The sequence below is a fragment of the Salmo salar genome, chromosome ssa18 (assembly GCF_905237065.1).
Source record: "Salmo salar chromosome ssa18, Ssal_v3.1, whole genome shotgun sequence".
Taxonomy (NCBI): domain Eukaryota; kingdom Metazoa; phylum Chordata; class Actinopteri; order Salmoniformes; family Salmonidae; genus Salmo; species Salmo salar.
The window spans coordinates 21,210,986-21,234,009 of record NC_059459.1 but is presented as its reverse complement, the minus strand read 5'-3'; the positions used below and the strand labels follow the sequence as shown (position 1 = coordinate 21,234,009).

The 23,024-nt window shown below is 42.1% G+C and overlaps 1 protein-coding gene across 2 annotated transcripts in view; it reads right to left on the bottom strand.

Annotated features, from left to right (window-relative positions):
• The window catches only part of LOC106577034 (disintegrin and metalloproteinase domain-containing protein 12), a 158,452-nt gene extending 138,968 nt beyond the window's left edge, over positions 1-19,484 (bottom strand). Inside the window, exon 1 of one of the 2 annotated variants that reach the window (XM_014154703.2) lies at positions 18,924-19,484. In XM_014154703.2, the coding sequence (XP_014010178.2) occupies positions 18,924-19,032 (109 nt within the window). In that variant the 5' untranslated portion in view covers positions 19,033-19,484. The remainder of the gene's footprint in view (positions 1-18,923) is intronic. The other variant, XM_014154704.2, reaches the window with a different exon arrangement.
• Positions 19,485-23,024: the final 3,540 nt, after the last annotated feature.

Here is a 23,024-nt window from a genome sequence, read left to right as displayed (position 1 = left end):
TTTTTGTGTGATTTTGTTGTCAGCACATTCAACTATGTAAAGAAAAAAGTATTTAATAAGATTATTTCTTTCATTCAGATCTAGGATGTGTTGTTTAAGTGTTCCCTTTATTTTTTTGAGCAGTATATATATAATTATTTTTTTTTTTTTTTCAATGTACTTTACTCAAACCAGTGAATATCACTTATTATAAATGAGATCATTAACTATCAGCTCTTGGAATATCCAGGGCCTATACTCTTCACATTTTGGTTATATAACAACAAATCCAGAATTGATTAAAAACATCAAGGGGCAGGACATCATAATCCTACTGGAAACATGGTGTCGTGGAGACATAGATACTCAGTGTCTCTCAGGCTATAGAGAAAGTTTACTACCATCAATCAAACAAAAAAATGTTAAACGGGGCCGGGACTCAGGTGGAATCATCATTTGGCATAAGCAGGACTTAGCAATGAATGAAATGAAAAAAGGTACTAATCACATTTGGCTAAAACTTAACAAAGGTACAATCTATTGTGACAATGATGTATACATATGTGCAGCTTATGCTCCTCCTTCAGATTCATCATATTATGATGATCAGTTTTTTGACAATCTCCATACAGAAATCATTCAATTTCAGGCAGAGGGTTAAGTGCTTCTTTGTGGAGATTTCAATGCAAGAACAGGTTCTGAGCCTGACTACACTGATGCGGGTGGTAACCACCACATATTTGGACACCCCTCCTTGTACAGTAGCCCTATTATAAATAATAGAAACAGTCCTGACCAAATACTGAACAAAAATGGGAAGGAGTTAGTGCATCTCTGTCGAGCCTTAGGCCTGTACATGCTTAAATAGTAGAATCAGAGGGGACTCAGCAAAACAACCCAGAGCTACGATATGAATACTTTGAAACTCTGAAACAGTATAAACATACACTGAAAACACAAGAAATTGAATTATACCAACAAGACACTTGATGAAATTGAAAACGCAATTGACCAAAATCAGTTCTGGGACATGTGGAACAATTTAAGCACAACAAAGCCACAAGAATTAGCCATACAAGATGAAGGAATTTGGAAAACTTATTTTGATAATCTATACAAAAACATCCCACAAAAAGACTTACAGCAAAACCAATTAGAAATACAAGAAAAATGTAACATCCTTGAATCAGTCATTAAAAACAACCAAAATCCATTAGATTACCCAATAACCCATCAAGAACTAAATGAAAAGCTCAAATCTATAAAATCAAAGGCTTGTGGTCTAGACAACATCAGAAATGAAATGCTGAAAAACAGCACACCTGAGTTTCAAAATGCTGTGCTTAAATTGTTCAACATGGTTTTAACTTCTGGCTGCGTCCCTGATGTCTGGAACCAGGGGCTCATCTCCACTATCCACAAAAGTGGAGACAAATCAGACCCCAATAACTACAGGGGAATTTGCGTAAACAGCAACTTCAAAGGTTTTCTGTAGCATTTTGAATTCAAGAATTCAAATCTTCCTTCAAGAAAATAATTGAATAAGTAAATGTCAAATTGGCTTTCTCCCCAACCATCGCACTACTGACCATATATACACCTTACACACACTAATTAGAGAGAGAGAGAGAGATACTGAGAGAGAGAGATACTGAGAGAGATACTGAGAGAGAGAAAGAGAGCGAGAGAGTACAACAGAGAGAGAGAGAGAGAGAGATACCGAGAGTGAGAGATTCTGAAAGAGAGAATGAGAGAGAGAGAGAGAGAGAAAGAGAGTGACAGAGCACAACAGAGAGAGAGACAGACAGATAGAGAGATACTGAGAGAGATACTGAGAGTGAGAGAGTGAGACAGAGAGAAACAGAGAGAGAGTACAACAGAGAGAGAGAGATACTGAGAGAGTGAGAGAGAGAAATACTGAGAGCGAGAGAGTGAGACAGACAGACAGAAACAGAGAGAGATTACAACAGAGAGATATTGAGAGAGAGAGAGATACTGAGAGAGAGATACTGAGAGAGAGAGAGAGAGAGAGATACTGAGAGAGAGACAGACAGACACAGAGAGAAACAGAGAGAGAGTACAACTGAGAGAGAGATACTGAGAGAGAGATACTGAGAGAGAGAGAGAGTGAGATACTGAGAGAGAGAGAGAGAAACAGAGAGAGAGATACAGAGAGAGAAAGAGAGCAAGAAAGAGAAAGAGAGAACAACAGAGAGACAGAGAGAGATACTGAGAGAGAGAGAGAGAGAGAGAGAGAGAGAGAGAGAGAGAGAGAGAGAGAGAGAGAGAGAGAGAGAGAGAAAGAAAGAGAGCGAGAGAGAAAGATAGACTGACAAACAGAGAGAGATAGACAGAAACAGTGAGAGAGAGAGAGAGAGAGAGAGAAACAGACAGAGAGAGAGAGAGAGAGAGAAACAGACAGAGAGAGAGAGAGAGAGAGAGAGAGAGAGAGAGAGAGAGAGAGTCATTAACAGCAGACTTGTGCATTTCCTCAGTGAAAACAATGTACTGAGCAAATATCAAATTGGCTTTTTACCAAATTACTGTATGACAGACCACGTATTCACCCTGCACACTCTAATTGACAAACAAACAAACCAAAACAAAGGTAATGTCTTCTCATGCTTTGTTGATATCCAATAAGCTTCCGACTCAATTTCGCTTGCTATACAAATCAATGGAAAGTGGTGTTGGGGGAAAAACATACGACATTATAAAAGCTATGTACACAAACAACAAGTGTGTGGTTAAAATTGGCAAAAAAACACATATTTCTTTCCACAGGGCTGGAGGGTGAGACAGGGATGCAGCTTAAGCAAAGGCCGTCTTCAACATATATATCAACGAATTGGCGAGGGCACTAGAACAGTTTGTAGCACCCGGCCTCACCCTACTATAATCTGAAGTCAAATGTCTACTGCTTGCTGATGATCTGGTGCTTCTGTCTCCAACCAAGGAGGGCCTACAGCAGCACCTAGATCTTCTGCACAGATTCTGTCAGACCTGGGCCCTGACAGTAAATCTCAGTAAGACAAAATTAATGATGTTCCAAAAAAGGTCCAGTTGCCAGGACCACGAATACAAATTCCATCTAGACACCGTTGCCCTAGAGCACACAAAAAAAGATACATACCTCTGCCTAAACATCAGCGCCACAGGTAACTTTCACAAAGCTGTGAACAATCTGAGAGACAAGGCAAGAAGGGCCTTCTATGCCATCAAACGGAACATAAAATTTGACATACCAATTAGGATCTGGGGAAAAAAAAAAAGAATCAGTTATAGAACCCATTTCCCTTTATGGTTGTGAGGTCTGGGGTCCGCTCGCCAAACAATAATTCACAAAATGGGACAAACACCAAATTGAGACTCCACATGTAGAATTTGGCAAAAATATCCTCTGTGTACAACGTAAAACCCCAAATAATGCATGCAGAGCAGAATTAGGCTGATTCCCAAACCATCACATACAGAGAAATGAACCTTGAGAAGAGCCCTCTAAGCAAGCTGGTCCTGGGGTTCTGTTCACAAACACAAACAGACCCCACAGAGCCCCAGGACAGCAGCACAATTAGACCCTACCAAATCATGAGAAAACAAAAAGATAATTACTTGACACATTGTAAAGATTTCACAAAAAAACAGAGTGAACTAGAATGCTATTTGGCCCTAAACACAGTGACAGAATACAGAATTCCTGACCACCGTGACTGACCCAAAATTAAGGAAATCTTTGACTATGTACAGACTCTTTGACTATGTACAGAATAGCCTTGCTTTTGAGAAAGGCTGCCGTAAGCAGACCTGGCTTTCAAGAGAAGACAGGCTATGTGCACACTGCCCACAAAACTAGGTGGAAACTGAGCTGCAATTGTGAACCTCCTGCAAAATGTACGACCATATTAGAGACACATATTTCCCTCAGATTACACAGAAAGAGGGATACTTAGTCAGTTGTACAATTGAATGCCTTCAACTGAAATGTGTGCAGTGAGCAGCCTTAATCGACATCTACATCTTCGGCACGTGGGGAACACTGCCTTGCTCATGGGTAGAACAACAGATTACTTGTCAGCTCGGGGATTCAATCCAGCAACCTTTCAGTTACTGGTCCAACGCTCTAACCACTAGGCTACCTGCCTCCCCACAAAGAATTCGAAAACAAATCCAATTTTGATAAACCCCCATATCTTTTGGGTGAAATACCAGTGTGCTATCACAGCAGCAAGATTTGTGACCTGTTCTCACAACAAAAGGGCAACCAGTGAAGAACAAACACCATTGTAGATACAATCTATATTTATGTTTATTTATTTTCCCTTTTGTACTTTAACTATTTGCACATCATTACAACACTGTATATAGACATAATATGACATTTGAAATGTCTTTATTATTTTGGAACTTTTGGGAGTGTAATGTTTACTGTACATTTTTTAGCGTTTATTTCACTTTTGTTTATAGTCTATTTCACTTGCTTTGGCAATGTAAACATGTGTTTCCCATGCCAATAATACCCCTTAAATGTAAATCGAATTGACAGAGAGAGAAACAGAGAGAAGAGAATAGAGCTGAGAGAGTAATAATGACGAGGGAGATGCATAAATATTTCCTCCAAAAATGCTAACCTTCCCTGTTACTGTAATGGTTAGAGGTTAGCATGTCTTGGGGTTATGATATAAAATGCTAACCTTCCCTGTTACTGTAATGGTTAGAGGTTAGCATGTCTTGGGGTTATGATATAAAATGCTAACCTTCCCTGTTACTGTAATGGTTAGAGGTTAGCATGTCTTGGGGTTATGATATAAAATGCTAACCTTCCCTGTTACTGTAATGGTTAGAGGTTAGCATGTCTTGGGGTTATGATATAAAATGCTAACCTTCCCTGTTACTGTAATGGTTAGAGGTTAGCATGGCTTGGGGTTATGTATGATATTTTTAACGTCTGTAACTTTCTCACTCGTCATTATTCACGATTCATTCAGGACTATCTGGAATCATGGTAGCATCCACATTAATGTAGAAGTGTTTAGAAACACATTCTATTCTTATTTACAATAAAAGTGACTCTAAAATGGCACAATACATTATTTACCATTCATTTCTATTGGGCACAAAATAATCTGAAACACAACCAAAACAAACAGCACATGCATCCAACAAGTTTGTAGAGTCACAATCTTGATGTTTTCATTGTTTGCTTTAAATATGGGACCAAATACTTCACTTTTCACTACTTTAATACACATTTAAATCCCAATACATTTGGCCCCCTAAAATTGGGGGACTATGTACAAAAAGTGCTGTAATTTCTAAACGGTTTACCAGATATGGATGAAAATACACTCAAATTAAAGCTGACAGTCTGCACTTTTAACCTCATAGTCAATTCAAATTCAAAGTGCTGGAGTACAGAGGCAAAACAACAAACAAATGTCACTGTCTCAATACTTTTGGAGTTTACTGTAGATAGTATATAAACCAACAGTGTACCTTCCAGGTAACATTATTGTTTTACAAATCTAATTTGCAATGCAAGGGATTGCCTGTCATGTGCCTACCTCTGTAACATCAATGAGCCTTTGAATGAGGAACCATCCATTGAAGTCAATAGTGCTGGACCCATTCTGTTAACACTAACAAAACCTAATCAAATCGATTCTGTAGCATGCATCGTTTAACTACCTGAACTTCTAGCAGCATAGACTTACTTTAATGCCATCTCATCACTCTGAAAGTACAGTACTACAGTACAAAGGAAGGCCCCATTCATAAGACACAAGCCTCTTTTGAACGAGCCAGTTATGGTTTTAGGGCTAACGCTACAACATCAAAGAAAATGCTTTACACTTCCCCTTATTAAAACTGTACTGTATCACTATGCACACAATAAAAGACCAAGTCGTTGAAACAATTCCTATTAGAAGTCATGTTCTCACACTAATAAAACCTATAGCTAGTGCTAACTCTCCTCTGTGATATTTATGATGAATGTGGCATAGCATGATATTGGATGCTAAAGGCAACCTGAAAAGAAACCTCTTACATAGCACAACCCAATAAGCCTTTCTTCATGGCTTACATACTGCCCTGAGGGACATCAATGTAGCTAGTTGCCAAAACCAAAATAGTGAATTGTCCTCATACATGATCCAGCGCTGCTTCACGTATGTCCTTCAAGCCAATCACAATATGGAGTATTTATGTGTTGTTATGACATCAACAGGACACCAAACAAAGCTGAAACAGCCTGGCGTTAGAATCATGCCAGAGAAAAACTACAAGCATCAGTAGACATCATTCTCATCTGCGAGGTGGTATGGAGGTTAGATGGGGAATAATTTGTACAAACATCCCCCCACCACCAGTCCCCCACCCAGTCCCTCTCCGGCCCTCCTTGACCTGTATGTAATGGGATGACTGTTTTGCTGTGCTAAGTGGGACCAGTTGTCCTCCTTGAGAAGAGCTCGTCATGCCGTCCAAGGCCCCTGGTGAAGTCATCTTTCTGTAGGGACCTCACTGTAGGTGTGTGTGTGTGCCTGGAGGCCATTGAAATTATTATCCCCGATTCCTCCTTCCATCGCCAGCTCCCTCCCTCCTTACCTTGCCAAGTGATAACACTCTACAGGCATGCAGTAATGAAGCTGGGACTAACTGGAAAAGGGGATGTTAATCATGACTGTTGGGCCCCACACCCCCATTTCAAACAGCCAAGCCGATTAAGTGGAAGATTGGGTAAACATTGGGCTGGTGGATCATGATGAAATAATGGTAATTTGAAACCCCCAATCCTCACCACTTAAGCATGTTCTGTTAAGGGAGGGCCCTGAAGTGTGTGTGTCTGCGTGTGCATGTGTGTGTGCATGTGTGTGTGCATGTGTGTGACATTTTTTGTGATATTTGCAGACAAAAATGTTTGATTCTGCTGCTGCAATTCTGACATTTTGCATGGCAATATACAATAATTTTGTGCAAATTGTCAAGAAAATGTGCTGGACAGTTTTACGCGGAAATAGTGAAAGCCCTCACGTAATATGCAGGGAATTGTTGTTTTTGCCAAAAAACACTGCGATCGCAGAATCCTGGGGGGAGTGGTATGTGTGAGTTAAGGGGGGGTCCATGCCTTCCCATCCCTCAGGAGCTGCAGTGGAAGCATCGGCTTAGGAGCCACTTTTCACCTTGGATTCTGGCTCCGAGCTCTGAGGATCCCAGAATGGGGACCTGGCGATTCTGGCTTTCAGTAACTGATCACACATGCGGGAACACCTAACAGGCAGCTGCGGAGAAGCATGTTCCAACTATCACCTCAGTAAACCCAGCACAGGGGTTTTAGTGAAGACATTTGATCCATCTGAAAACATACATGGATGTTCAGATCCACTTAAAGGACCCTCAAACTCTACCTTTTTGAGGCGTGTGTGCAGTATGCTCACACACACAAACACATCAACAGGTTTAAGGCAAAGCACATTTCAGAGTAGCACTACTTCTCAGCACTTACCTTTCAAGAAGTATTTCAATTATTATAATATTCTCTCAGTACCTCAGAATAAGCTCTGCTCACCATCAAAAGCATTCTAAAGGTCAATCCATAAAACTGACCAGGGAAAAACTTGTCATACTGGCTGTATTTATGCCGGCTTGAACGGCGAATAGCTCAGATACACATGAACACATAAAATGACCATGGGGACCGATAGAACATCGCTCAGAGAGGCAGAAAAATGATACAACTTTCCTTTAAGTGAGTGATGATGACCACTCCAATAGTGGCATGAAGAACGCTGGTGCTAAAAAAGTCCTCAAAGCTGCAACTGTCCCAATGATCACACACACACACGTACACGCACGCACACACACACCACACACATGCACCAACCCACAGACCACATGTGTCTGTCAGATTCACTCTGCACAATGAAGTCCTCTACCCTCTCCATCATTCCTTTCTTTACCTCTCAGTTGGCATTTAGGCTCACCTAGCATTGCCCCACTATTGGAGCCCCCTAGCATGAACCTCCTTTCATCCAGCCCTAATAATGGCATCCAATTGAGAAGCCTGGCATCTAGCCTGGCACCGTTCTCTGTGAGTGTGCCCATGGGGTTAATACCTCACACTGCTTCTGTCTGAGTGCTTTTTGTCTGCCCGGTGTGGTGATCTGTTCTGCTGCTGTGTCCAGTGTCCACTACAAAAAAACTCAGGTTCGGGAATAACTGGTTAATACGAAGCTTTCCTCTCTCTGTATGTTAGCAATGTACTGCAGAACTATGGCAACTAGGGGTTTTGTTACTCTGTCTATGTGAGTTTTTTTACACTGAAGAAAAATGTCAATGATTTTAGTGAGACACAGTTCATATGAGGATATATGTCAATTGAAATGAATTCATTAGGCCCTAATCAGTGGAATTCACATGACTGGGCAGGGGCGCGCCTGGGAGGGCATAGGCCCACCCACTGGGGAGCCAGGCCCAGCCAATCAGAATGAGTTTTTCCCCACAAAAGGGCTTTATTACAGACAGAACTACTACTCCGTTTCATCAGCTGTCCAGGTGGCTGGTCTCAGACAATCCCGCAGGTGAAGAAACCGGATGTGGAGGTCCTGTGGTTACACGTGGTCTGCTGTTGGGAGGCCGGTTGGCTGTACTGCCAAATTCCCTAAAAAAAACGTTGGATGCGTCTTACGGTAGAGAAATTAGCATTCAATTCTCTGGCAACAGCTCTGATGGAAATTCCTGCAGTAGGCATTCCAATTGCATGCACCCTCAAAACTTGAGTCATCTGTGTCATTGTGTTGTGTGACAAAACTGCACATTTTAGAGTGGCCTTTTGTTCCCAGCACAAGGTGCATCTGTGTAATGATCATACGGTTTAATCAGTTTCTTGATATGCCACACCTGTCAGGTGGATAGATAATCTTGGCAAAGGAGAAATGCTCACTAACAGGGATGTAAACAAATTTGTGCACAAAATTGGAGAGAAATAAGCTTTTGTGCGTATGGAAAATTTATGGAATCTTTTATTTCAGCTCCTGAAACATGGGACCAACACTTTACAGTACATGTTGTGTTTATATTTTTGACCATTATATAATTATAGTGAATTAGGTTTCGAGGAACTGTTTGCTGACTGACATTTATGTAGTCTTTTTTTCCTCCAACTGAAACATTGACGATAAATCGTGTGTGCGCTTTTTTTCTTTTTTGGCCTGCAATGACATTTGTGTGTTTACAGATTATATGGTGACTCATAACAAGTGTGTGTGTCAGGGGTATACACATTTGTGACCCGTTTCAAGAAGCTAGGCCCATGTCCACGTCACTACTTCACAGGAGAGGCATTTGAACGTTCTTCTGTCTACAGTATAACATGAGCTGCTCAGTATGTGTGGATAAACTTTTCTACCGCTGCTTTTTTGAAGATATCATGAAGAACTGAAAAGGTGTTGCTTCTGCTCTCAACATTGCTGCCCTGAAGTTAATAGCACTATCGACAAAGATCAGTGGGAAAAAGTTGTGATGGACTACTTTCTGGAGGACGATTGTGGTATGCTGACTCTCTCTGACTCTGAAAACGAATCAGATGAGGAAATTCCTGATTTAGGTAAAAACATTTTCATTGAACCAGATATTGTAGAGTCTTCTGATAAAAGTGATGGGGAAAAAACAGCGATCAAGTGTTGTTGTCACGGAAGAAGTTGACTGAGTTTTGAAATCATTGGAAATGCGGAGAGAGCCGAAAAGAGAACACAGAAGGCTATTGTATAAAACGGCTGTCTCCGGATTACATCTTCAAACTAAGGGAAACTATGGCATCCATGACAGAGAGGGAGAAGTGTTCATCCATGTATACGCGTAAGAGTCTAGCTACATTTTCAGATATTATACGTTTCTAATTTTGTCAGAAAGTCATTTTTATTGCAAGTTAAAGCATACTGTTAGCTAGCTAGCTAACGTTAGCTGGCAGGCTCGCTAGCTAACGTTACGTGTATGATCTGTGTAGTAATATTATCCGTATCTCAGAAATCCATTTGAACTAACATTAGGCTAGTTATAGCCTAATGTTAGTTAGCTAGCTAACATTGAATTTAGCTTTAGTTGCATGGTGCATGATAGTATGAGTTGGGATTAGGGTTCATTGTTTAGCTAGCTAGCTACATATCTAAACAAAAGACTCCACTATGCAAGTAACTATTTCACTGTACCATTTAAACCTTGTGTATCATGTGCATGTGACAAATATATATAAACTTCATTTTATTTAATATTGTGTGTTTACCAGAGACAGTAATGTGAAGAACAACATGACCTGCACCAAAGTCAGATTAAGATATAGGCCAAGGACTAGATGAAGTGTATTTTTACTTCTACATTTTTCTACTACTTTAAGTCTTGAAATCTTTGGTTGTTTACTTCACTACCTTACTCATTCTGTTAAGCACATCAAATCAAATGTATTGGTCACATACACGTGTTTAGCAGATGTTACTGAAGGTGTAGCGAAATGCTTGTGCTTCTAGCTCCGACAGTGCAGTAATATCTAACAAGTAATATCTAACAGCTTCACAACATATACCCAAAATACATGTAAATCTAAGTAGGAATGAATTAAGAATATATACATATATGTCTGAGCGGCATTGGACTAAGATACAGTGGCATAGTATAGAATACAGTATATACATATGAGATGGGTGATGCAATATTTACAAACAATTAAAGTGACTAAGGTACCGTAGTATAGTATAGAGTACAATTTATACATTGTACTTCCTGTTTCCGGTCACAACTTGCAGACTTGTTTACGCTGCTGTGCGTTTTTGTTGCCGATCTTACTTTGATACCTGACGGTTTTTTACTTTTTCATTACCGTATATTTTTACTTTTTCCCTCACTCAACTTTTTTCCTCACTCAACTTTTTTCATTCATCCCCGGAGGTTTTATCTGGACATGGTTCGTCAGGACTTCAAACAGCCGAAGCTAAGTAACATTAACATGATGCCTTCTAATTGCAGTCGTTGTATTTATAATATACAGGAGAACGATCGCCTTACGGCAAGGATAGCTGTGCTGCAAGCCCAGCTTCAGACGCGATCGTTAGGCAAGGGTAATTTCAGTGTAGGAAAGGATGAAACAGCGTCTGTGCCACCAGTAAGTACAGATAGTAACGTTAGTATAAACCCCCTCGCACGGTCCCCGCAGCCGGACATCTTTCTCATGGCTTCTGGAGGGAAACGCTGTAGGAATGCTCAACCGGTGTCGCTTATTCAGCCGACAGAAACTTTCAACCGGTTCTCCCCATTAAGCGAGTCGGAGTCGGAGGCCGAGACTTCTCTGGTCTCTACTCCTCCCGTTGTGGGGGTCTGAGACGCCGACGGCTCCCACCATTAGCTCTGACAAATTGAAAACCCTAGTCATTGGCGACTCCATTACCCGCAGTATTAGACTTAAAACTAATCATCCAGCGATCATACACTGTTTACCAGGGGGCAGGGCTACCGACGTTAAGGCTAATCTAAAGACGGTGCTGGCTAAAGCTAAAACTGGCGAGTGTAGAGAGTATAGAGATATTGTTATCCACGTCGGCACCAACGATGTTAGGATGAAACAGTCAGAGGTCACCAAGCGCAACATAGCTTCAGCGTGTAAATCAGCTAGAAAGATGTGTCGGCATCGATTAATTGTCTCTGGCCCCCTCCCGGTTAGGGGAGTGATGAGCTCTACAGCAGAGTCTCACAACTCAATCGCTGGTTGAAAACTGTTTTCTGCCCCTCCCAAAAGATAGAATTTGTAGATAATTGGCCCTCTTTCTGGGACTCACCCACAAACAGGACCAAGCCTGGCCTGTTGAGGAGTGACGGACTCCATCCTAGCTGGAGGGGTGCTCTCATCTTATCTACGAACATAGACAGGGCTCTAACTCCTCTAGCTCCACAATGAAATAGGGTGCAGGCCAGGCAGCAGGCTGTTAGCCAGCCTGCCAGCTTAGTGGAGTCTGCCACTAGCACAGTCAGTGTAGTCAGCTCAGCTTCCCCCATTGAGACCGTGTCTGTGCCTCGATCTAGGTTGGGCAAAATTAAAAATGGCGGTGTTCGCTTTAGCAATCTCACTAGTATAAAGACCTCCTCCATTCCTGCCATTATTGAAAGAGATTGTGATACCTCACATCTCAAAATTGGGTTACTTAATGTTAGATCCCTCACTTCCAAGGCAGTTATAGTCAATGAACTAATCACTGATAATAATCTTGATGTGATTGGCCTGACTGAAACATGGCTTAAGCCTGATGAATTTACTGTGTTAAATGAGGCCTCACCCCCAGGTTACATTAGTGACCATACCCCCGTGCATCCGGCAAAGGCGGAGGTGTTGCTAACATTTACGATAGCAAATTTCAATTTACAAAAAAAAAACAACAATGACGTTTTCGTCTTTTGAGCTTCTAGTCATGAAATCTATGCAGCCTACTCACTCACTTTTTATAGCTACTGTTTATAGGCCTCCTGGGCCATATGCAGTGTTCCTCACTGAGTTCCCTGAATTCCTATCGGATCTTGTAGTCATAGCAGATAATATTCTAATTTTTGGTGACTTTAACATTCACATGGAAAAGTCCACAGACCCACTCCAAAAGGCTTTCGGAGCCATCATCGACTCAGTGGGTTTTGTCCAACATGTCTCTGGACCTACTCACTGCCACAGTCATACTCTGGACCTAGTTTTGTCCCATGGAATAAATGTTGTGGATCTAAATGTTTTTCCTCATAATCCTGGACTATCGGACCACCATTTTATTACGTTTGCAATTGCAACAAATAATCTGCTCAGACCCCAACCAAGGAGCATTAAAAGTCGTGCTATAAATTCTCAGACAACCCAAAGATTCCTTGATGCCCTTCCAGACTGCCTCTGCCTACCCAAGGACGTCAGAGGACAAAAATCAGTTAACCACCTAACCGAGGAACTCAATTTAACCTTGCGCAATACCCTAGATGCAGTTGCACCCCTAAAAACTAAAAACATCTGTCATAAGAAACTAGCTCCCTGGTATACAGAAAATACACGAGCTCTGAAGCAAGCTTCCAGAAAATTGGAACGGAAATGGCGCCACACCAAACTGGAAGTCTTCCGACTAGCTTGGAAAGACAGTACCGTGCAGTATCGAAGAGCCCTTACTGCTGCTCGATCATCCTATTTTTCCAACTTAATTGAGGAAAATAAGAACAATCCGAAATTTCTTTTGATACTGTCGCAAAGCTAACTAAAAAGCAGCCTTCGCAAATGGAGGATGGCTTTCACTTCAGCAGTAATAAATTTATGAACTTCTTTGAGGAAAAGATCATGATCATTAGAAAGCAAATTACAGACTCCTCTTTAAATCTGGGTATTCCTCCAAAGCTCCATTGTCCTGAGTCTGCACAACTCTGCCAGGACCTAGGATCAAGGGAGATACTAAAGTGTTTTAGTACTATATCTCTTGACGCAATGATGAAAATAATCATGGCCTCCAAACCCTCAAGCTGCATACTGGACCCTATTCCAACTAAACTACTGAAAGAGCTGCTTCCTGTGCTTGGCCCTCCTATGTTGAACATAATAAACGGCTCTCTATCCACCGGATGTGTACCAAGCTCACTAAAAGTGGCAGTAATAAAGCCTCTCTTGAAAAAGCCGAATCTTGATCCAGAAATTATAAAAAACTATCGGCCTATATCGAATCTTCCATTCCTCTCCAAAATTTTAGAAAAAGCTGTTGCACAGCAACTGACTGCCTTCCTGAAGACAAACAATGTATACGAAACGCTTCAGTCTGGTTTTAGACCCCATCATAGCACTGAGACTGCACTTGTGAAGGTGGTAAATGACCTTTTAATGACGTCAGACCGAGGCTCTGCATCTGTCCTCGTGCTCCTAGATCTTAGTGCCGCTTTTGATACCATCGATCACCACATTCTTTTGGAGAGATTGGAAACCCAAATTGGTCTACATGGACAAGTTCTGGCCTGGTTTAGATCTTATCTGTCGGAAAGATATCAGTTTGTCTCTGTGAATGGTTTGTCCTCTGACAAATCAATTGTAAATTTCGGTGTTCCTCAAGGTTCCGTTTTAGGACCACTATTGTTTTCACTATATATTTTACCTCTTGGGGATGTCATTCGAAAACATAATGTTAAATTTCACTGCTATGCAGACGACACACAGCTGTACATTTCAATGAAACATGGTGAAGCCCCAAAATTGCCCTCGCTAGAAGCCTGTGTTTCAGACATAAAGAAGTGGATGGCTGCAAACTTTCTACTTTTAAACTCGGACAAAACAGAGATGCTTGTTCTAGGTCCCAAGAAACAAAGAGATCTTCTGTTGAATCTGACAATTAATCTGGATGGTTGTACAGTCGTCTCAAATAAAACTGTGAAGGACCTCGGCGTTACTCTGGACCCTGATCTCTCTTTTGAAGAACATATCAAGACTGTTTCAAGGACAGCTTTTTTCCATCTACGTAACATTGCAAAAATCAGAAATTTTCTGTCCAAAAATGACGCAGAAAAATTAATCCATGCTTTTGTTACTTCTAGGCTGGACTACTGCAATGCTCTACTTTCCGGCTACCCGGATAAAGCACTAAATAAACTTCAGTTAGTGCTAAATACGGCTGCTAGAATCCTGACTAGAACCAAAAAATTTGATCATATTACTCCAGTGTTAGCCTCCCTACACTGGCTTCCTGTTAAGGCAAGGGCTGATTTCAAGGTTTTACTGCTAACCTACAAAGCATTACATGGGCTTGCTCCTACCTATCTTTCCGATTTGGTCCTGCCGTACATACCTACACGTACGCTACGGTCACAAGACGCAGGGCCTCCTAATTGTCCCTAGAATTTCTAAGCAAACGGCTGGAGGTAGGGCTTTCTCCTATAGAGCTCCATTTTTATGGAATGGTCTGCCTACCAATGTGAGAGACGCAGACTCAGTCTCAACCTTTAAGTCTTTACTGAAGACTTATCTCTTCAGTAGGTCCTATGATTAAGTATAGTCTGGCCCAGGAGTGTGAAGGTGAACGGAAAGGCTGGAGCAACGAACCGCCCTTGCTGTCTCTGCCTTGCCGGTTCCCCTCTTTCCACTGGGATTCTCTGCCTCTAACCCTTTTACAGAGGCTGAGTCACTGGCCTACTGGTGTTCTTCCATGCCGTCCATGGGAGGGGTGCGTCACTTGAGTGGGTTGAGTCACTGACGTGGTCTTCCTGTCTGGGTTGGCGCCCCCCTTGGGTTGTGCCATGGCGGAGATCGTTGTGGGCTATACTCGGCCTTGTCTTAGGACGGTAAGTTGGTGGTTGGAGACATCCCTCTAGTGGTGTGGGGGCTGTGCTTTGGCAAAGTGGGTGGGGTTATATCCTGCCTGTTTGGCCCTGTCCGGGGTATCATCGGATGGGGCCACAGTGTCTTCTGATCCCTCCTGTCTCAGCCTCCAGTATTTATGCTGCAGTAGTTTATGTGTCGGGGGCTAGGGTCAGTCTGTTACATCTGGAGTATTTCTCTTGTCCTATCCGGTGTCCTGTGTGTATTTAAATATGCTCTCTCTAATTCTCTCTTTCTCTCTTTCTGTCTTTCTCTCGGAGGACCTGAGCCCTAGGACCATGCCTCAGGACTACCTGGTATGATGACTCCTTGCTGTCCCCAGTCCACCTGGCCGTGCTGCTGCTCCAGTTTCAACTGTTCTGCCTGCGGCTATGGAACCCTGACCTGTTCACCGGACGTGCTTGTTGCACCCTCGACAACTACTATGATTATTATTATTTGACCATGCTGGTCATTTATGAACATTTTAACATTTTAACATTTTGACCATGTTCTGTTTTAATATCCACCCTGCACAGCCAGAAGAGGACTGGCCACCCCTCATAGCCTGGTTCCTCTCTAGGTTTCTTCCTAGGTTTTTGGCCTTTCTAGGGAGTTTTTCCTAGGGAGTTTTTCCTAGCCACCGTGCTTCTTTCACATGCTTTGCTTGCTGTTTGGGGTTTTAGGCTGGGTTTCTGTACAGCACTTTGAGAATATCAGCTGATGTACGAAGGGCTATATAAAAATAAAAAAATAAATTTGATACATATGAGATGAGTAATGCAAGATAAGTGGCTAGTGTTTCATTTCATTAAAGTGGCCACGGATTCCTACTCTATGTCTATAGGCAGCAGCCTCTGACGTGCTGGAGATGGCTGTTTAACAGTCAGTGGTGTAGTATAGAATACAATACAGTAAATACATATGAAATGGGTGATGCAATGTGTAAACACAATTTAAAAGTGACTAAGATACCGTAGAATAGTGTGGAGTGCAGTTTATACATATGAGATGAGTAATCCTAGATACGGAAACATTATTAAAATGGCTAGTGATCCTTTTCTAAATGTGGCCAGTGATTCCTAATCTATGTCTATAGGCAGCCGCCTCTGATGTGCTAGTGATGGCTGACGATGAGAGAGATGGCTTCACATGTGAATCCTTAAAGAGATGGGTGGGGCTAAGACATAAGAGGGTGTGAATGATGCTGAATGGGTGTAGACAAAGAAGAGGTGTACCAAAACATTCACGGGGTTACAAGTTTATCAACTTTCAAAGCAGATTTTTTCCCCCCATTGTTCCTTAACTGCAGTGTATGATATACCATTCAATATATACCATTTTCGAGTCTCTACTTTTATCCAATGTAAAAAACAGAATTTCAAATGTTGCTACATAGTACCGAATTCAGTTGGTGGGTCATATTTGTGAGTGTATTTTCTGCACTCACTTGTGCCCTCATGTGTGCATGCATCTGTGTGTTGGGATGCATGTCAGGTCGTGTGTTTGTCTGTTTGTTCCCAGGGTGGTGCAGCAGCAGCGTTTGGCAAGCAGCAGGTAGCTAAATCAAAGACAACTTTAATGGCCAATGACGGCTAACAGAGAGAGACACTGATAACTATGTCTCACAGTCCCAAGACGGCAACAACTAATGCCAACATGTCCCCATAATGTCAAAGACAGTCAATGAGCTGGGGCCTGAAACCAGGAAGTCTATTCCCTCAATGGGTTTTCCAGAGGGAGGAGTGGCAACGGTGGCAGCCGTCAGCCATACATCAGCATTCCATAGCATTCTGAGGGGTGACATGAGTTACATACAAGGAAACGGTGTTGAGCGCTACACTCCTCAAGGAAAGTGTGTGTCTCAGACTGTGTTTCTGTGTGTCCTTTGTTGTCCGGTCAGAGTAAAATCTTCAATTTCCCGGACTCTTCTCCACTATTTTTGGACAAAACCAAAGTCTGACTGAATAGATAATATCCTCAAATCTAATCATGGTAATTTCGCTCCCTCTAATTGTTTATTGAACTCTGGATAAATCACAAACCTAAAAGTACACAACCTTGTTAAATCTATGTAGGCTAATTGGAATAAACAAGATTAAGAGTTTATCGGTCTGAAATGAAACAGCCATTCACTAAGAGGCTCTTATCAAAGCAGACCGACCTCCCACTCATCTTCACATTGTTTGACAACCCTGTAGTAACACAGTAATTAGGATAATATCGCTCCTCTAGCTATGATTATGGTTAAGCAACTCAATTTATATTTTCTCTGGGTTGACAGTCCAGCTTTTCTGGGAGGTCTTGGAGACTCCCCCTCATTTGACAATCACCACTGAACACAGTAGGATCCTACGGGAAAGAATGATATTCATTGTGATATGAACCCACAATGGCATTGAGTCTGAACTATCCTTTCAGTTATCTCTAAATTGCAGGTGAGAAGGTGAACACTGTCAAACTATCACTATTGAGAAAGTTCTACGAGAACTTGACTGTTTACCTCCCTGCTACATCCCATAAACGGCTATACAAAGTATGATGTAGCCTAGACATTGAAAATGAGACATGGATATCTTATTATAAGAGTAGAGTACGTCCAATATCTCACGTTCGTTGATGATGAAGACATGCCAACTACCACTACGTGGAGGAGCTCAGTAGATATCCTGCAGACATCAAAGCATGGTTTTGCCCCATTTCAATACACACTATACTCAAACTATTTTGTACACCCTGTTCAGAGCCAAACAGGTCCCAGAGTGTAATGTTTGTGTGTTTCTAAAATATATTCTGTTTTAGTGGCCTCTCAAGAGCGTAGCAGATGGAACGATAACACTGTCATTACTCTGAGACAGAAAGGCTCTACTCAGGTGGATTGGAGAGGGAGGATAAGAGCTGTTCTGAGGCCAGTCCCTGTGGCTTAGTCCAGCTGACAGGCTGAGTGTTCACAGATGCCAGAGGCTCTCACTAGATCCTCTCTCTGATCAAAGGATGCATCTCACATACACTCTCACACTCCAGAGGGGGTTTGGTCACCTCAGCCAGCACCGCTCTAATCTCCTTAGTAGTATCTATCTCTCTCACTCCCTCTCTCGTCTGTCTGTCTGTCTGTCTGTCTGTCTGTCTGTCTGTTTGTCTGTTTGTCTCACACACACTGATTTGAACATAAGCAGGCAATGTATGGTGAGCTAAAGTCATCCACCCAGCACTGCTTCACTTTCCTGCTATTGTCTCATCTCACTTTGCAGGAAACAATAGCCTCAGGATACACCTCAGTAACAAACCTCTCTCTCTTCCTCACACACACACACACACACACACACACACACACACACACACACACTTAAATGTGTATTAGATTTGGCCAAACCGAGATGCAGAAAAAAAAAAAATTGTAGCCTTGGGATTTTTGCATGAATGGGTAACTTGGATATAAAAGCTGAATTAAGCTTGATACCGTTTAAATCTACATACTTGGGACTTTTACATTTTAATTGACAGAAATGTGATACAGTAGCCCATTTATCTCCATCTCCAATATAAACTATAAACTACTGCAAAATAAAACTGTCAGCATGGTTGATGGCTAATTCAAATAGAGACTTACCAGCATGTAAATTCAGATGTGTGTTGTCTGTATTGCCCGTTGTTGGTGACATGGACAAGACATGCAAAACAATTAGAAATGCAAAGTTCTTCCAACGCCAGTTAGTCATTTTGCCCGATTTAGGAAAGAAATGCGTTCGGGATGAATTAATGCACCGACGCGACCATAATATGCTGTCCACGAGTGATTGACAGGATGCGGGATGCAAGCAGTAGAGTGGGATCAGCTCCGAAACAGAGGAAGAACAAGTATTAACTTCTTATAGCGGGACCACGAAAGAGGAGCTGTCAAAAACTTTTCATCCAAGCATGCTGAAATCCCTGCGTGCCGCACTCAAGGACTTGGCAGTAATGTCTCCAAGACATTGATAAGTAAGTTTGAAAAATTACAAGTAAGCGGGTCCGACAGAAAACAGAGAGAGATAGCCTACATAAGAAATCTGATTCACGAGACCAGCGTACTCTTTTACATCAGAGCCGCTACACTCTACAATGGCCATGTGCGCTTGCAAGGACAAGATCCGTTGGGTCCTAGCGCCGCGAGGGTAGCATGCAATATTTGTATAAAAACAGCATCCAATCATAGAGTTTCTAAACCCAGAGGCGCAACATCGCGAGACTTCCAGGAACGCTTGCAAACAGACCCAGCAGACCAGGGTTTGATCTTTGAGAAGTCCGTGAGAGAAATAAAAAAGTATTCTTTAGTTGTTAATTTTTCGAAATCTAAAGGCACAACCTAGATTCGAACCAATGTCTTAAGTAGTTGAATGTCTTAAGTAGTTGAACAAGTTATGACTCCAACCTGGTGAAAGTGACAAACTGACACATTTTCATTTTCGTCAAAAACAAACAGGAGTGCCTTTGATTTGACGGCCTGCACGTGCACCGTTCGGACTGAAACGACAGTTAGACCCGATAACGTGTTGATACACATGAACTTAGCTACCTAGTGTTGCCATGACATCGCCTACATGTGTGATTGGGGATTTCTATTGGAGAAGCCGTTTCTGCCTGTCTTCATACTGTACTGTCTTTGATCCAATGTACCCTGACGACTCACAGCGCAGGGAGAGCTGTGACCGCACTGGTTTGGAAAGGAGGCTGTTTGTTAATGCAATATTATCTCAGAAATTGTGTGATAGTTTGATTGGTTCTCTCAAATGTTGGTTCTCTCAAATGTTCCTCGGGGGTTGAGGCCTCATTGTTTGGATTTTAAAATCTAACTGTTGTAATGAAAGAGGTCAACGCTCGGGGGTTGTGTGTGACTGTGCGTGTTGGTGGTTTGAGTGAGCACAGCCCCCTTCGTTATCGACGCATTGTGTCGACAACTACAAAGATCCATTCCAAACGGAAGTCAGGAGTGAGTAGTGATCGGCATTCCGTGTTTTTTCTGTTCACCTAATTGGCTCCAAAACGGCTCTTAGTTCAGAAGTGCAATTTTTTAAATGAAAAATCATGAAAAATACAACATTTCTAATGTAAAGCCTGAACAGTTGCTTACCATTGTCAGATTGTGAAAATTACAATTTTACCTAAGTTAAATCGCTTGTCAAATGAATGGCTCTTTCACAGTAGCGGACGCTCACAAAAAAAGAGCCATTCAAAAATACCCGTTCGTTCACTAGTCAGGAGGACTTTGAGATTTAGGTGTTAGCCAGACTACATCCAATGGGCATCTACTGCCATATCAAGGTCACCAAATTCGCAATTTATCTCCATCAACATAAATGTTTAAGGTATACTCTTCTACCACATATAAAATGCAACTTGGATATGTGTAAACATTTACTGTAGGCCTATTTCAATATTGAGGTAATATTAGGCTCTACATATATGGTGTAATATTACATTTACAGCAATACAATATGCCATGTAATCTCGGTGAACCCAGAACTAAATATTGCGTAATTTGGTCAGATGGCTGTCCACGAGAGATTATACGTCAAGAGATTTCCTGTCACATTAAGACAGTGGACAACATATCATTTCCTCATTGCATTTGACATGCTATCTGCTCCTGCACATGTTCCTCTGGTCTGTGACAGTAGCAGGTTGACGTTTATTGTTATAAGTCTTGCCCAGGAGGCAGAATGGAGCAATTTCCGCTAAATAGGCCAGCTGAAAAGTCAAAATTGTCTATGTTGTAAAAATTAAAAAATTAATTTAAGGTTAGGCGTGTGGTCAGCGTTAAGGCTAGGTTTAAAATAATATTTTATGACTTTGTGGCTGTGCCAGCTAGTGACCACTCTACAGTGCTGCCTCCAGTACATGAGTCATCTCAATAAATGCCAACCTGCTCTGTGTACGGTATGCTGCAGGCCAAACAGACAGATGTCTCTTAGTAGGAAGTGTCAGTTCTAATGAATCTCCATAGCTCAAGTGTCTGCAAATTAAGGAAATGATGTCCATCCAGGTCGAATGTACTATTCTTTGCTAAATTACTAAAAAGTAATTTGGTCCCCTTTGACTGAACACATTTTAATCTTACAAAAATATAGGCCTATAGGTCCTCTCGAGTGGCGCAGTGGTCTGAGGCATCACAAAAGACCCGGGTTCGATCCCAGACCGGGAGACCCATGAGGGTTAGGGGAGTGTTTGGCCGGCCAGGATGTCGTTGTCCCATCACACTCTAGCGACTCCTTGTGGTGGGCCAGGTGCTGACTCCTGTCTCAGTTGTACAGTGTTTCCTCCAACACATTGGTGCGGCAGGTGTTAAGGAGTGCAGTTCGATAGGTCATGTTTCGGAGGACACATGACTCAACCATTGCCTCTCCCGAGCCCATTGGGAAGTTGCAGCGATGAGACAAGTACTAAGGCCAAAAACAAGGAAAATTCTATGTGACCCCAAACTTTTGAATGGTAGTGTACATATGAGATGAGTAATGCAAAATATCTAACCATTATTAAGTGACTAAGATACCGTAGAATAGTATAGAATACAGTATATACATATGAGATGACTAATGCCAGATATGTAAACATTATTAAAGGGACTAGTGTTCCATTCCTTAAAGTGGCCAGTGATTTCTAGTCTATGCCTATAGGCAGCAGCCTCTAATGTGCTTGTGATGGTTGTTTAACAGTCTGATAGCCTTGAGATAGAAGCTATTTTTCAGTCCCTTGGTCCCAGCTTTAATGCACCTGTACTGGCCTCGCCTTCTGGATGATAGCGGGGTGTCCTTTATGATCTTTTTGGCCTTCCTGTAACATGGGATGCTGTAGGTGTCCTGGAGGGTGGGTAGTTTGCCCCCGGTAATGCGCTGGGCAGATCGCACCACCCTCTGGAGAGCCTTGCGGTTGCGGGCGGTGCAGTTGCCGTACCAGGCGGTGATACAGCCCGACAGGATGCTTTCAATTGTGCATCTGTAAAAAAGTTTGTGAGGGTTTTAGGTGACAAGCCACATTTCTTTAGCCTCCTGAGGTTGAAGAGGCTCTGTTGCGCCTTCTTCACCACACTGTCTGTGTGGGTGGTCCATTTCAGTTTGTCAGTGATGTGTATGCCAAGGAACTTGAAGCTTTCCACCTTCTCCACTGCGGTCCCATTTATGTAGATAGGGAGGTGCACCCTCTGCTGTTTCCTGAAGTCCACGATCATCTCCTTTGTTTTGTTGACGTTGAGTGAGAGGTTGTTTTCCAATTCAACGTCTAATTTCATTGAAATTACATGGAAACAACGTTTATTCAACAAGTGTGTGCCCAGGCAGTAGGCGATATGATCTTTTGCTGCTGTATGCTCTTGAGAAACCTAGACTGATAGGCATCCCTCGCCTCATAATCTAATGGCTGTCAGTCTGTGCTCAGCCACTGGAACAGGGCTACATGGCTTGGTGGCTACAGAAAGTAATTCCCAAGAGAAGGTCAGTTCTATCAATACAGTGATTTGTGGTTATCGTTAAAAGAACCCGTTTAGCCTAAAGGGGCATTTAGACACTCTATGGACTGTACATGAATAGTTTCAATGTTCTGTTCTGCCTGTGTCTAATATGGTTGTATAATGCCACAATTCTCTCTGTTATAAGGGCCCCTAACCTAACGTAGCAGGCGTAGAAAGATGCCTGTGGGGAGTCCCAACTTCTGTTTTTCAGGGGAAACAGAAGTTAGG